This window comes from Lates calcarifer, linkage group LG4 (assembly GCF_001640805.2).
Source record: "Lates calcarifer isolate ASB-BC8 linkage group LG4, TLL_Latcal_v3, whole genome shotgun sequence".
NCBI lineage: Eukaryota > Metazoa > Chordata > Actinopteri > Centropomidae > Lates > Lates calcarifer.
The window spans coordinates 13,000,047-13,015,558 of NC_066836.1; the positions used below are offsets into that span (position 1 = coordinate 13,000,047).

The 15,512-nt window shown below is 39.2% G+C and overlaps 1 protein-coding gene across 3 annotated transcripts in view; it reads left to right on the top strand.

The window, feature by feature from the left end:
• tnr (tenascin R (restrictin, janusin)) overlaps window positions 1-15,512 on the top strand; it is a 156,076-nt gene that overhangs the window by 136,587 nt on the left and 3,977 nt on the right. For all 3 annotated transcript variants that reach the window (XM_018676686.1, XM_018676685.1, XM_051070033.1), the window contains 6 exons: window positions 2,121-2,251; window positions 6,401-6,533; window positions 7,340-7,491; window positions 7,747-7,843; window positions 13,347-13,508; window positions 14,156-14,319. In XM_018676686.1, the coding sequence (XP_018532202.1) occupies window positions 2,121-2,251; window positions 6,401-6,533; window positions 7,340-7,491; window positions 7,747-7,843; window positions 13,347-13,508; window positions 14,156-14,319 (839 nt within the window). The remainder of the gene's footprint in view (window positions 1-2,120; window positions 2,252-6,400; window positions 6,534-7,339; window positions 7,492-7,746; window positions 7,844-13,346; window positions 13,509-14,155; window positions 14,320-15,512) is intronic.

Consider the following 15,512-nt stretch of genomic DNA (forward strand, 5'->3'; position numbering starts at 1 on the left):
TCCTGTGGGAATTTAGGATTACTAATGTAGAGATTTTACCTACCTCATTGATTACATTTACATGTATCATTGTAACCCTTGATTCCTTTTCCCACATTTCATCCTTTCTTATCTTTTCTTTTAATGGCTTTGAATGTAGAGAAGGTAACCTCTCATCCGACAGTAATATTTAGAATGAGTATTTTTCGTTTTTTGTTTCATGTTAGGTTAGTTAGGAAAGTTTTTTTGTTTGTTTGTTTGTTTTTTTCATTTAGGACAAGTCTGGCATGTGTGCATGTCTTAGGGGGGTTAAGTTGATACCCCAAAAGCACTAGGGGAGACACTGTTTCCCCTCTGAATTTCCAGTCTCTCTATACTGAACTATGAAATTAAGGCTAAAAATTCTTTTTAAAATACAAAGGAACAGTTGAGAGCTGAATGAGCACATTATCATGGACATGGTCCTGTGTTTAGATTTGTTAACACTAAGAAAAATGTTTCAGCCTTATGCTTTGAATTTTGATCAAGACTGGAATCCCCGAACTTATGGTTCAAAGTGGCAGGAGGAAAAAAAAAAATCAAAATAAAGAAATCTTTTCAAGATGGCCTTCAGCAGTACCAGCATAACATCTTCTTGTTGAGGTTTTGTTGGGTCATTGCTTTTTTGTGTCATCTACTGCTGGTCTGTCTAGAGAGAGAAAATCTGCCCATGGCAGGACATAAAGCTATTCAGCTCATAACAAAAACTGCAGTTCTTTTCGGTTGCTTTGCTACAAACTGGCCAGTCAGCTTCATACAAGTGTATGTTGGTAGTGTGAGTTTGCAAAAAAAGACTGTTAAGTTTACCACCCTGCAGATCAACTATGGGTCAGTTATGGACATTTCAAGGTTTTCAGTTATGGCTTTAGGTCCCAAATGTCACTCCCAGCAGTCATTCTGATTATTTTGCTGCTGATGATCGTATTGCCTGGTACTTCTTTCATGATAGTGAGTCAGCCACAGCTTGACTTCATTAATTATTGGATGATCAAAAGCCTGCAGGACACCAGACCTTGAGTTCAGCTCAGTTTCTTGTTGTGTAAAAATTCTTTGAGAATTTATTCAATAAAATAGTCCTGCATGTTCTTAATTTGAAAGATAATAAATAATACAATAAAACACTACAGTATCTTTAAAAGAGAATAAAAAGAAGAAATTAGCAATGCTGCTGATACAATTTATTAAAGTATACTAGTTATAATTGTGCTGGGCATAAGTCATGCAAGTGTGTGTGTGTACCATTAAGCTCATTAGCACTTGTCAGATGGCTGAAATGAAAATGTGTGAACTGGTGTCCTTCATGGTATTTAAAGCTTTTCTTTAAGAATAAAGGTGATTAATGAAGTGAAGCACTGACTGTTTTTTATATAGTGAGGATTCTCTCACAGTGACAGTGGCCCTTGGCTCCACTGTAGGTCAGAGTCCTGAGGTCCTGAAGTCCTGAGTCTGACGACAGAGCCTTGACTGTTATGACCTAATGTGAGGAATGCAAAGCACAAATTACTTAGTTGCCTTTTTTTTTTTACACTTTCACTGTTTCTGCTCAGCTATCAATTATAAATTCAACCTTTGAGACATGAAATTGTGAACACTTAAATATTCCAATTAACTTAACAGTTTCTGCCTAATTACATCAGCAGTAACTTAACACTTTAAAATGTCATTATATATAGAGAAATATGTGTTATTTTGTCCAAGTGTGATTTTTTTTTTTTTTTTTTTTTTTTTGGCAATGTGAAGTGTAAAGAGGAATACAGACCCCTACCTAAAAGGGAAAAACACTGTATTTGCTCAGCCGCACCAGGCAGTTCTGTACAAGCCACTCAAGCAAAGGAGAGCTACATACAAAATAAACGCCGTAACAGTGTGAAATTTTTCTCCTGCAGTTTTCTTCATGTCAAAAGTAGTTATCTTGCTCTGCTGAGTACAGCTGAAAATGTACCACACAATTGTAGATATGTAGAAAAAATACTAAAAACAAAACAATGCAAATGCATGTTTCTCCATCAAAAGTCTTCTTATCATTACCTAAAAGGCCATCCCTTGTTTTCCATCCAACAAAACTAAGTGTAAAAGATGTTCCTTTTTTTGCTTTCCTGCAGCCATGGACGCACCCCTGAACCTGACAGCCAGTGAAGTGAATCACCGCAGTGCGCTGATCTCCTGGCAGCCGCCAATCGCAGAAATTGACAACTACATGCTCACCTACAAGTCTACCGACGGCAGCCGCAAAGTATGTAGCACACACAGCTGTCACGTCACAACTCTGGATCTCACACACATACATACTACAGATATACACACTTTTGACATTATATAGACTGCAATTCCACGTACGTTAACATCTGAACTGCAGCCAAAGTGTGTTTTTGTATCTACTGGTTCTGGAAATCCTGTTGACTATCCATGCTACAGCTGCAAACGTGTCAGGGAGATAAACTGTACTTTTGTTAATCCGTTCACCTGAAAATAGAATCCTAATTCTGCAGGTCCTGTGGAACATACTGAAACTTCTGTAAAGTAGAAAATGTTCCCAGTTTCATTAGCTAATTATACTAGACTTCAACAAGGTTCAAGAAGAGAAATTATTGCAGAATCACACTTTTATGACAATTATGTCAAAATTGTATCTTTTAATCTTGTAATCCCTTGATGTGGCACATGTGACTGTTCAGAGACAAATACACACACACAGATTGATTCACACACAAGGGAACTACACAGTGAAATTGCCTGTCCAATAGAGATATTACTTTAATGTGCCTCAGTAGAGACATTGTTTATTTTGATTAAACTTTTTGATGTGGCTGAGTAATGATAATAAAGCACATTAGTAAGATCTGTGTGGAACGCACCACGCCTGTTAACAAATTGACTGGGACCATTTCCCATAATGCTGTGCAAAATACTCCCTTTTATTACCAATTATGTGTCTAACACACACATACGGAATGCAGCCTGTCCCCTTCAATGTCCACTGTAGAGGCATGAGCTTATAAAGGAGCAGTTGACAAATAAACTCATTCATCCATTGACTCTTTCTCTCTCTCTCTCTCACTTCCTCTGTGTACGTGTTTGTCTCTTGCTCTCTCTCCCACTCTGACCTTATTAAGTGTGGCACTGCTATGTGGTCGACCGTTGGGTGTCACTCATGCACAAAGAATGCTTTAACTCTTCAGATGATTCCGTTTATAAGATTTTACTTGTTTCCAAAGCAAAAAGATTTCTTTCAACCAGTCTTACTGTTCTGCATTATTGTCCTTTTCCCAGGTCAGTGTTTGTTTTCTTTCTTCAGTCTTCATTTGTGCAAATATATTTTATATATTTCTAAGGCTCTGCATAAATTTGCATGATAAGTCAAACTTAAAATTATGTTATATATATCTGTATAATGCATATACTTAGGGCGTACAAATCAGCATTCAAAAAGGACATTTATATATTTTATATTTTTAATGACGGCACCCCGTCTTTGCATTAACCAGTCACGGTACCATGTCTTTGTATACACAGATGGAGAACTTGTTCTCATACAACCAATCAGTTTTTTTTTTTCATTTTCAACTGTATTTGCACCAAGTAGTAACATCTCTGTGTGTTCTGTCATTAATACATAGTCTGGCTGACAGCCACACAGCAGCCTTCAAACAACAGTCCTGATTTGATTTCTTTCTGATGTCTCTTTATCTAACTTACAGACATGAACACACAACTTTGTCTTGACTTGCTGAATCAGCAACCAAATATCCGCCGTGGAAAAGTGCACTGCTAACTAAAGATACGTTCTGGCCCCAACCCCAATGCAAGTCCTCTAAAATTGGGTGTAAATATGTATCTGACACATTGAAACAGCAGGTACTATAGCCTTCTAAATTGGGTGCATCCTATTTTTCACAAGTTTCTTTATCCAAAAGGAGAGAGGGTCCTGGTCAGTGTGCTGGCCAAAAATAAGAAGCTGCTACCTGAGCGTTTTGTGTACGGCACGTTGCTCATAGGAGAGGAGAGATGACAGATCCATCACTATCTTAGTTTAGACCATCAGTGCACTTTGCCAACCCGAACGTCAGAATAGTCAGTCACCGTTGCAATCAAATCATTTTTCACATTCACCCACTCTTTGTCACTCACGTACTTCATAATGAAATATTCACAGTGAGGAGAGTAATGTGATGCAATGGGAGGCTGAGATGGACACAGCACAGTACAGCAAAAAAATGACTGGATAAAGATAATACTTTTAAATTATACCCCAGATTGTCCCTGGTACTTATCCTTAGGATCGGCTTGGGACGTCCTCTCCTCACTTTGCAGGCTATGTAGCTAATAACCTTTTCAGCTGCAGCACATAAATAGCAAAATAGCTTAAAAACGTCATTTTGGTCTATTTAGATGCTGGTGTCATGACTCTTCAGTGCCACTGCTAACAACACACAGTCTGTCCGTAGCAAGTAAGCTACAGTTCCCAGCCTAGCGTTGTTTACTTCATCTCTTGTTTCCCTGTTGGGGTTAAGCAACAGGGAGAGGCTGAGAGGAAAAGGAATAGTTTTGATACTTCTTCAAAGATCTTTTTTCTTCCTTTTGGTATAAAACAACTATTAATACATTTCAAAATCACTTTGACATTGTTTATGACTTATGATTTTGGCTTTGATACATAGGTTATTTATTGTCAAGTTCAGTGTGATTACACACACACACATATAAAATCACACACAACACTTCTCAGACTAATTTCTCTTTCATGCATTGAACAACATTTGTCTTGGAAAGAAAGATAAAAATCTGAGTGACCTTACAAACCCTTTTGGGATATTTCATTTATTTTGTCTTTTCACCACTTTTGTCCACATTCTTTTACATTTCATTCAAACCTTCATTTACCACAGTGAGGTGCCTCAACAACAAGTTCCACATCATGAATTCATATCGTACAACAACAAATGAGTCACCACTCATGCTCAGGGCAAAAACGATTATCGCAGCCAGAGATTCAAGTGCTCCTTGTGAGATTTTCCTCCAGTTGTCTCTACTCGAGGCCTGGCTCGGCTGAAAAAAAAAAAAAAAAAGAAAATTGTGGTAGTTTTGCCTTGGCTGTAATCTAACCCCATGTTGGCGAGCCTTACAGCTGTTCAGCCAGCTTCCCCTCTCACCGAGATAATGGACTTTTGTAATTTACACAAAGTAGCTGTGAGATTAATTTCTCGTCTGATTAGCACTGACTTAATAGTTTGTAAATGCATGTATCACCATTGGTTATGCACGTGCCTGGAGTGATAAAGATCTCCTCATACACACACAAAGACAAACGGGCATCCGCCACACAAACATCCAACCACTCGACCACTCAACCACACATACACAATTGATAGCGAGTGTATGAAGGTATGTATTATCCTTGATAAGACAGGGCAGTTTCGCTTGCAATAAAAATCTTATCTTGACCCTGAAAACCCAGTGGAGAAATGTCAGATCCTCTGAGACAGGGAGACACCATTTACCAGCTGCCTCCCTGCATAATTCACACGGACACATTGCTTGGAAATATGTGATATTTTTTTTCCCCCCAAACTGGCTGAATATTTCATTTTTACTTGTTCATATTTAATGTGTATCCAGGCCAAACTGTAACACACATGCACACAAACTCTCAAACACAAACAACATGCCAAGACAAGTTCAAACGGGTGGATTTATGTCTCATCTAAGAAACTTGTGTCATAAACTGATGTCAAAAAACGGTCAAACGCCTTAGCTCCTTAAGACTCCCTCAATAAAAGAGGATTTGTCAAAAACAAAAGGAGAAGTAGCTGCACTGTACAGTCATGACTTTATCACCAAAAATAGAAATGTTTGTTTCCTGATTGCCTAGCAGCTTCTCAGCTTGGCTGTCCGATAAGGGTCTTTTATCTCGTTCTCTCTGCCTAGTTGCCCCCGCCCATCCACCCTTCTCTTTTCTTGTTTTGCAGTTCCTCTTTTTTTTTTTTTTTTTTTTTTTTTTTAAAAAAAAGAGGTTTATTCGCGTCTCACACATAAAAATAGAAGCAGGTAGATCTGTTCTGCATTCAGCAGTAGGACAACAGTTACTAACACACTGACCTAATGTGTGTTTTCACACCTATTTCTCTTGCCAGTTTCAGAATATTGAGATACTGGAAGAAAAAGCAAGTTGTCAAGTGATTCCTTAACAACAACAGTTTGTGGATTTCTTTGTTGCCATAGGTCTTTATAAACCTCACAAGCACGATTCAAATATATTTGTACCCAGAGGTTTATACTGAATTCATATTCAATCATTACTTTTATAGAAGGAATTTTCCTTATCATCTCTCCAACAGTATGTGTTATGTGAATGAATTTCATTGTGTGTTTGTGTGTGTTCTAGGAGCTGATCCTGGATGCAGAGGACACATGGATTCGGCTGGAAGGACTGGCTGAGACTACAGAGTACACTGTCAAACTCCAAGCAGCAAGAGGACTTGACACCAGTGCTGTAGTCTCCACTACCTTTACTACAGGTACAGTACACACACACACACATAATGTGTTTGTATTCTTTGATTTAAACTTGGAAAGTGATTCTGATCCCCCATTTTGCACTGCATTTTGCATTACAACCACCATAATAATGGATCCCCAAAGTCAGGCACAATTTTCATCTCCCTTCCCTGTAGTATAGTGAGGAAAGCTTCCCATAAGGCTGCACCTGCAGGTTGGTAATTTACAATCCTGGAGCTGAACCGTTAGCTCAAATCTGCAATGTCCTCCATCTGTAATTAGATGTCGGAAACGTCCGTCAAATGAGGGTTAGGGAACATCATAAAGCTGCTGATCACCTGGAATTCATGGGACCATGCCAAAATTAAATATCAATATCCATCATTTTAACCGAGCAGTGGACATAGTAGTGGCAGCTGTGCAGTGGTGGAAGATGTATTCAGATTGTGCACTTCAGTGAGAGTAGAAATACCAGTGCAAAACAACTCTATTACAACTAAAAGCCCAGCATTCATGACTTAAATTAAGTAAGTGAATTAAACGTGGTCTGCTGCCATTTCTCAAAGAAAATAGTTAGAATGAGGGCTAAACACTGAAGTTAAAAGCCTTAAAATGTAAAAAATTACCTCAACGATGCAAAAAACGTTTTGTCTAATTTGCTGTAAGCGAAGCTCAAGCAACTTCATTAAATCCACTGATGAAAATATTAATTTGTAAATCTATTTAAAAAATAGAGACATTTAAATTTCTACAAACTATAGTCAAGGAGGGGGAAAAAAACATGAAAATCCTGACCTGTCACGACTCCTCCTCTGTTCCTCTCCAGGGAGTCGTCTATTTGCGACACCTCAGAATTGTGCCCAACACCTGCTGAATGGAGAGACGCTGAGCGGCGTCTACACCATTTACATCAACAGAGACCCCAGCCAGGGAGTGCAGGTGTACTGTGACATGACCACTGATGAAGGAGGCTGGATTGTAAGTCACTGTGAAAATAGCACCTTCTCTTTTAATAGTACTTTTTGTCAAATGTGCAAATGTAGGTCACTGTGTCATTTGGGTAAAAAAAGAAGGCGAGTAGGGGAGAAAATTGGAAATGGATCTCACTGTCAAATTACTTCTTTGTACTGCGCCTCCTTGTGATCACAGCACTGAGCTACGTCAGCTATTTTAATCCGAGCCAACTGGTTCACATTTTTTCTGATCTTGTCATATCATCACATTGGTTTCCAGGTGTTCCAGCGTCGTCAGAATGGCCTGACAGACTTTTCCAGGAAGTGGAGTGACTATCGGGTCGGCTTTGGAAACCTTGAGGATGAGTTCTGGCTTGGTAAGACTCTTACTATGAGATTATGGATAAAAAAAAAGGCATCTCTATGCCTGCTAAGTGCCTAAAAAGTGGACGAGGTGCTTCTATGCCTGCTAAGTGCCAGGCATAGAAGCACCTTGTCTACTTTTTAAAGACAGGAAACAGGGGTAAACTGTTAGTCTAGCTCTTTCTGGACTTAAGTTGCCACCATGATCTCACCAGCTAAAGGAGATTGCAGGAAGTCACTGGTTGACAGAAATAGTCTGGCATCCAAACCCCATGAAAATTGACAATTTGTTATTTTTACACCTAGAGTTGCCAAGCTAGGTGTTTTCTCCTGTTTTCAGACTTTGTGCTAAGCTAAGCTAAGAGGCTTCTGGCTTTAACTTCATATTTAAAGGGGCCAAGTGTAAGAATTGGTCAACTGGCAAATTAATTTTTCAAATACATACAGGTCATCATATTACCAGAAAATTGGGGTGTCCCTGCAATTGTAAGAAATGAAGTGAGTGAAGTTATGGGTTTGAACCTGTATCCAATCTTAGTACTAAGCTAGGCTAATCAGCTGCTGGCTCCTGCTTCATATTTAGCATACAGATATGAGAGTGGTATCAATCTTTTCTTGGCAAGAAAACAAATAAGAATATTCCCCAAAATAAAAAACTATTCCTTTAAAGGGCTTTACTTCCATGGAAGATATATCTGCCTAACTTGGGAGTGGTCACTTTACATTGAAGTCACATTTCTTGAGAACCTGAAATGATACTGATTGACTCATTGGTGTATTTCAGAATTCTAAAGGTCAGCTTGCTGCTGCCTTACTTCCATTTCCTGTCACCCTGCCCTGCATATTTCAGCAGCATTTTATATGCTACAGGCTGAAATTGAGCTGCAACCTACCACCCCAATTTTGTTCAATCTATGTTCCAGTTTTCTGAAGGCTATATTACCCTCTTTATCTGCACGCCGTCTCCGTGACTGAAGGGGATTTAATAGGTGCAATCAATAGGGGGCCATAGCTTTCACTTGGTTTCAATTGATACATCTATTTTATGGAGAGGAAAGATGTTTCCAATATCTTGCACAGGCAGTAAACCCTTTCTTGTAAGATTTTTCACTTTGTATGAAGATGGAGAACCGTGTTGCTAGATCTTTTATTTTGCCCATCTCATCTTTCAGCACTTGACTTCTCAAAGTCTACCAGATTCATTACTAGATTCTCTGAATGCTCATCTTTCCCTGAAATGACTTGGTAATTGTTTCTGGCAACACTCTGAAACAAAGACAAAACAACAGAACATCCTCACTGTTTTGATGGACTGCTAAATATTTTTTCTCCCCGTCTCCAAATCCCATTATGAAACAATAATTATATTCATTAGAAAATGTGCAAATGAGTCATGTTTCTTCATGGGCCAGTTTTTGTGTTATTGTTTTGGTGCAGATGATTAAAGGAAAATATTACATGAATATTTCATCAAGTGAATCAGGACCTTTAGAAGAATGTTTTTTTTTAACTTTTTGATTAGAGAAATTAAATAACACTGGGGGGAAATTTTATGGCATTGCATTATCACAGCATTATAACTGAGGGAAGGCTGCAGCTGACACATATTGGATCATAACACAAGATAGCTGTAGAACGCTCCGGTCCATTACTGACTAAGCACACTGTAATAGGTGAGAACATAAAGAGATTTTTAGATCCAACCCATGGCATAATGTAATCCTGTACAAAAGCCTGTAATTTTGTGTAGAGGCTTTGTCAGATTTGTTGTTTCGCTGGTTATTTTTAAAGCTGTAGTTTGTGGTATTGTTGAGTTGTTTAATATTGTAAACTCCTTGTATTTGCTTTTGTACACCACAGGGAGTTTGTTCAAAGGTAGCTTTTAACATTTTATCACAACACTGTCTGCTGACATAATTTATTAACTAATCTGTTTTTGTGTTTCAACAAAGAAAAGTGGAGGAAATTACTAACTTAAGCATGCTACAGTTGATAAAAATATTGGACAAATATTTTTGTCAGATTACATGAAACACACCATACACGAGGGAAATCCATAGAGACGTCCCAGCACAGATTTGCCTCATATCATTGCTAATGGCTTTGTCTGTACAGTATAATCTAAAGACGCCCAAGCATATCTGGGTCAGTGAGTACAACACTGTTTGACCTGTTTCTACTTGAGCTGAATCAGCAATAATCTGCCCCCTCACCTATTCTGAGCAGTCCAGGGCACCTCCATCTCCGGGGTCTTGCTTTACTTTTTTGGTGCCTCTTAGGATGCACTCCCCCCCACCCCTTCTCTGTCCCTCTCCTTTCCTGTTCTGCACTCTGTCCTCTCAGTGCATTAAAGCAGCTTAATGTAACCTCAGGGTGTGAAGCATCAAGAGCTGCTGTTTGCTCTTGAGAAGGCTTCTCCCTATGATGCCAGATTAAAGATAACATGCCAGCAGTGAACACAGTAGCCTCTGTGTACCACACATAATGTAAAGACTACTGTACGAAACTGACCTGTTAGTCTGTTGATCTAGTGGTTCCACTAATTTCATCAAAGGTAAGCATTGTTAGACTATGGGAAGCTAAACATCAATCAGTGGCGGTCCACTGTACCCTTCTCATTTAAGACCATTTTCAAACCTTTAGTTTATTTGGTCTGGTCTGAATCAGTGGATGGGTGTCTAAACCTGATGCGGTGTGGGTTCTCTTCAAACTGTACAAAATGTACAAAATGTACAGTTTGTACAAAATGTAGAGTTTGAAGAGAGCCATGCATCATTTAAAGTCATGTGAAAAGGTTCACTTGGCTCATGGGTTGGAGAAGACTTTGAAGATTTTTGAGGATAGAAAACACTTTCAGACTTATCTTGTTGGGAAACCTTTGCTGAGATATCATTCAACCAAGGAGAAGATGGCTTTTTCTCTCGTAGGGTAAACATGAAACATGTTAATACATAAAGCTCAAATTTGTGTAGTTTGTTTACCCTCATAGTCTCACAGTCTCTCCTGACAAGCACTTCAAGCTGACAGAATCATTTTCTCTGAGAGTTAGCAATTTTCAGTCTCTTTCAGCTCGTCATCTGTGACAGCCATAATTCTTGGCTGTTTAACGAAAGGCACTATGAACTTGTTTTCACTCATCATGAATTTATTTCCACCAACAAAACATGAAAATCTAACAGCCTTCAGAAAATCCTGCAGGTTAAACTGGACTGATAAAATATTTTTTGTACACCTCTGAAACACCCACTATAGTTGGACTTGAAAACGCTCATTAACCTAGCAACATTAAGGCAACAAGCAACCCATATTGTAACACTTTGTGTAAAAGACAACAGTTAGACTTGTACTCTCTACAGTTAAAAAGAATATGTGATGTTATCAATATGTATTTTTCTGGTCCTCACATATTAGGCAACCCCTACTTTTTTTGAACCCATTTTACAGAAAGAAAAATGTTCAGGCCAATGCAGTTTTCTTTCTCTCCTGAGTGGTAGAAACTCTCAGCATAGCTTATTTCTGTTCATTTGGCTTAGATGCAGGACAAAGACACTTACAAACAGGTGACAAATTAAAAGAGAAACAGGGTGGCAATGCCCCCACCCATGGGGTCAGTGAATGGTTTGTAGAGTATGAAAATGATATGATACATATACTGTGGCCTTCGCAGTCACAAGATCTCAACCCAACTGAACACTTCTGAGAGATTTCGGACCAACATGTTAGTGCTCTCCACCACCATCATCAAAACACCAGCTGAGGGAATATCTCTTGGAAGAATGGTGTTACATGCATTCAATAGAGCTCCAGAGACTAGCAGAATCAATGCCAAGGTGTATCAAAGCTGTTCTAGCAGCCTAACACCTTACTAAGAGACCTAATGATGCTTTTTCCTTAAATTGATCAAAAATTTTAGAATGGTAGAGAAAACCCTGGCTGTGTATTGTAAATGTTCACAGTGTAAAATATATCATCCTTATAGAAAGTAAATGGTATCGTCATTCAGATGGCCATTACAATTTCAAACCATTTGACCTAATCACCACCTCTACACACAGAACAGTAATATACCGGACAGTATGGACCCATAAACACTGGTATTAAATCCACTCAAAGTGAAAAGAAGAGGCACTTCACCGGCCAGCAGTAAAGAATATGGAAATTAAGCTTTCATTATTATCTGCTACAGTTTGAGAACGGCCGTCTTTATTGCTGCTTGCGGGCAATCTATTCTCCCTCCTCACTGACCTCAGCCAGTTTCATGGTGAACACAATGTCAGTTTGATGATGTAATAACAGAGAAACCGGGGTGGCTGTGTGTGATACGCGATCATTATCCTATTCTCTTTCTTTTTTTAATCTTCCCCTTGTTTCTGTATAAGTGTGAGAGAAAGGCTGGTAATAAAATGTGACGAGATGGTAATATTGGTAGCATAATAGGACAAGAGTGCAATAGTGTGTCAGAATGCATTTTTAATCTCTGCAGTTTGGAATAGCGCAGTGTGATCCCATAAAACAGTTTGAGTAAAAAACAGTAAAAGGTTATGGGTGCTAGATTAATTGCTGATAATACAGTGCCATTATACAATGGAAATTAGAGATGACTGAGTGTTAAACACAATTTTATTACAACGATTGCTTTTCCCCTGTCACCTTAAGTACCTTTGGGTTGTAACATAGATTTTATCTGCTTTCCATTGACATATTACTGCAGACTTAGTTTCCCTGCTCTCCCGGATTTCGACTTCCTGTTCCCTTATCTGTGAAGGTTTGAGGATTTTTATATTTCCCTCAGATTTTCCACGGGTTCAGAAAAAGTGCACATTTGATGCTTCTCAGGGTTAAGCAGGGAGGGAGGCTCTTTTCCAAATGGGTGCTTGTTGTAATCTGATAGCGAAGGCAGTTCCAATCTCTCAGGTCGGTGTGGGGCCTTATCATCCGTCTGAGTTCAAACGAGCCCCGTATCTGCTACCTTGGAGATAGAGAGCAAAGCCACATATCTCAGAACGTTGTGTCATGTGGCATTTGCTGGGGTATGGGGTGTGGGGTGGGCTGTTGGTGACAGTGTCCATCTCTCTCGACAATGACAATCATCCACATCCACACAACCAGCTGACAAAGACGTCTGACATAGTTCTTATCAGGATTTAAACCTTTAACCTACAAAGCGGAAGGTGGGAACAAATTGTGTGTCACAGGAAAAAAAAAAAGGTCTAGGTGGGTGTATGGATGGGAAGATGTCACCAAGTCACAAAAGTCAACAAATCAAATTTTAAATACTTTATATAATGGCTTTACTTTCGTCACATATGTTTGCACTTTATTTACCTAATATTGTCATTCTGTTTCTTCATATTGTAATTTCACTATTGTAGTCAACATAGTAACATAGTAACATGTTGACAGCATCTATTGATTATCTGTCTGTCCTGGAATTGTGTCACAGTTTGGTTTGTCTTTCTGGAGTCTGCATACAATTCAACAATGGAGCTCAAAGTAATGTGCTTTGTTTCACTGCAGGTCTAGACAACATCCAGAGGATTGCTGCTCAGGGCCGCTATGAGCTGAGGATTGACATGAAGGATGGACAGGAGTCAGTCTATGCCAACTATGATAAATTCTCCATTGGAGACGCCAGAAACCTCTACAAGCTCAGAATAGGAGAGTACAATGGGACCGCTGGTATGTGGTTAATTACATCAGTACAATTTTCAGTGCATAGATCAGTTAACATGCTCTACTATTTCACACATGGCTCTGTAGATGAAAGCCTTGTGATCAATCCACTTTACTTAATAAATAGCCAGTGAGGACACCCAACAACAAAAGCTTTTTTCTCTATGAATTTTCCTGTCAAAATACTGCACTCTATGCCGTAATGTAGCAAACTGCAAACCTTTAAGTGGAAATGCTCACCCATCTCTCCTATGCCATCTGCCATTTTTTCCTCCTGCCTCCTTTCCCCTCCATCTTTTCTTCTCCCTGATGTCTGAAACTCGCCTCAGCACTCACACCACACATTTCCACTCATCCTCGCTCTCCATGTATCTCTCAGTCTGTCAACATGACCATATGCCAGAATTACCTGTCATCCCCTCATGTTTATAATTATAATTCTCTGCCTAAATAAATTCAGAGAGCCTGCAGCAGGACCTCTTTCCTCTCCCTCCCTCGCATGGTTTCATCTCCCTCCTGCCTGCCTGATCATTTATGTCCCCTCATCACAGCGTTATTCACTGTGGCCGTACACCAGTGTTGCTTAGCATATGTTGATGTTAATAGTTCTCCATCTCTCCCCCTCTCTCTCTTTCTCTCTCCTCCGATCCCAGGTGATTCTCTGAGCTACCACCAAGGCCGGCCCTTCTCTACAAAAGACAGAGACAACGACATAGCTGTCACTAACTGTGCCCTGTCCTACAAAGGAGCCTGGTGGTACAAGAACTGCCACCGGGCCAACCTCAATGGCAAATACGGCGAATCCAGACACAGTCAGGTCAGTCATCTAGTAAATACACCGATAAAAGTATATGTAAATGATGTCAGCGAAGACACAAGTTTAACATCATTGTTTTGCAATGTGCAGCAGTCAGAAAAACATGCCAGCATTGACAAAAGGAACTGATAGGACCAGAGGCATACGTTTCTGATGGCTCTGACAATTTGGAACCCGGTTCTCGATTTCCTTCCCAAGTTCCAATGAACTCTGTTGACAGTGATTTCTATAGATTATTGAGAGTTGAGCACCACAAATAAACTTCTGTTCACTCCCACTGTATTGTGGTTCCAGGTCAAAGTGAGAAATTATGGTTTTTGACATTTGAGTGAACCAACCCTGTAATTCAGTGCCATCATTTTAAAAGGGTGGCATTTTGGCTTTGTAGTTTGGCATTTACAAAATTCCCATAAATTGGCATGATAATGACACAGTTAAATTAAAGGTTAAAAATTGTCATTTTGGAAGATTTGTACCTTACATGATTTGAAATCTGCTACAGACATCTAGAGAGTCTAATGGAGGAGCTACAAAGACAAAGGTCAAAATTTCAAGGACTGTAACTGCTACACCACCTGTCCAATTTTAATGAGGGATGATACATCTTAATATTAATCAGTAAATATATAATCTGTTTCTCTTAGGAGCACTTAGTTTATCCAAGCACCAATACCAGTGAGTTCATATTCAAATTACAAAAAATATTTGGAAGGAAAACAGCAGAGTTTATTCATACCATGAAACAAGCATACATGTGTTTGATAAAATATTAGAATAAAGTGGTGCAGTATTCCTGCACTAAAATGGACATCTCATTTCTCAGTATACATGAGGGGGGAGCGAGTGTTCAAGGCTTGTCCGGAGTGTATGATGTAGCGCTCTCTCTCAGCTTGAAACTGAAAGAAAGACAGTCAGGTGTTGTGTGAAGCTGTGATTAGGCTGAACTACAAAGGCTTTGTAGCATCGCAGCTTCTCACTGTGCTCTGTGCCTTTCTCTTCATCTTTTGATGACATGAAATGAGAGAGAGAGAGAAAAAAAAGTGGTAGCAGAGATGGACAGGCATAAAGACACACAAAGAGAAATTGCCTCTCAGTATAAAGCTGCAAATGGTAGGGTTTTAACGGTGACAGGGATTAGAGGACTAGAATGTGACTATAATTTCAGTAAGTTCATAATTGTGCTGGCTCTTAAG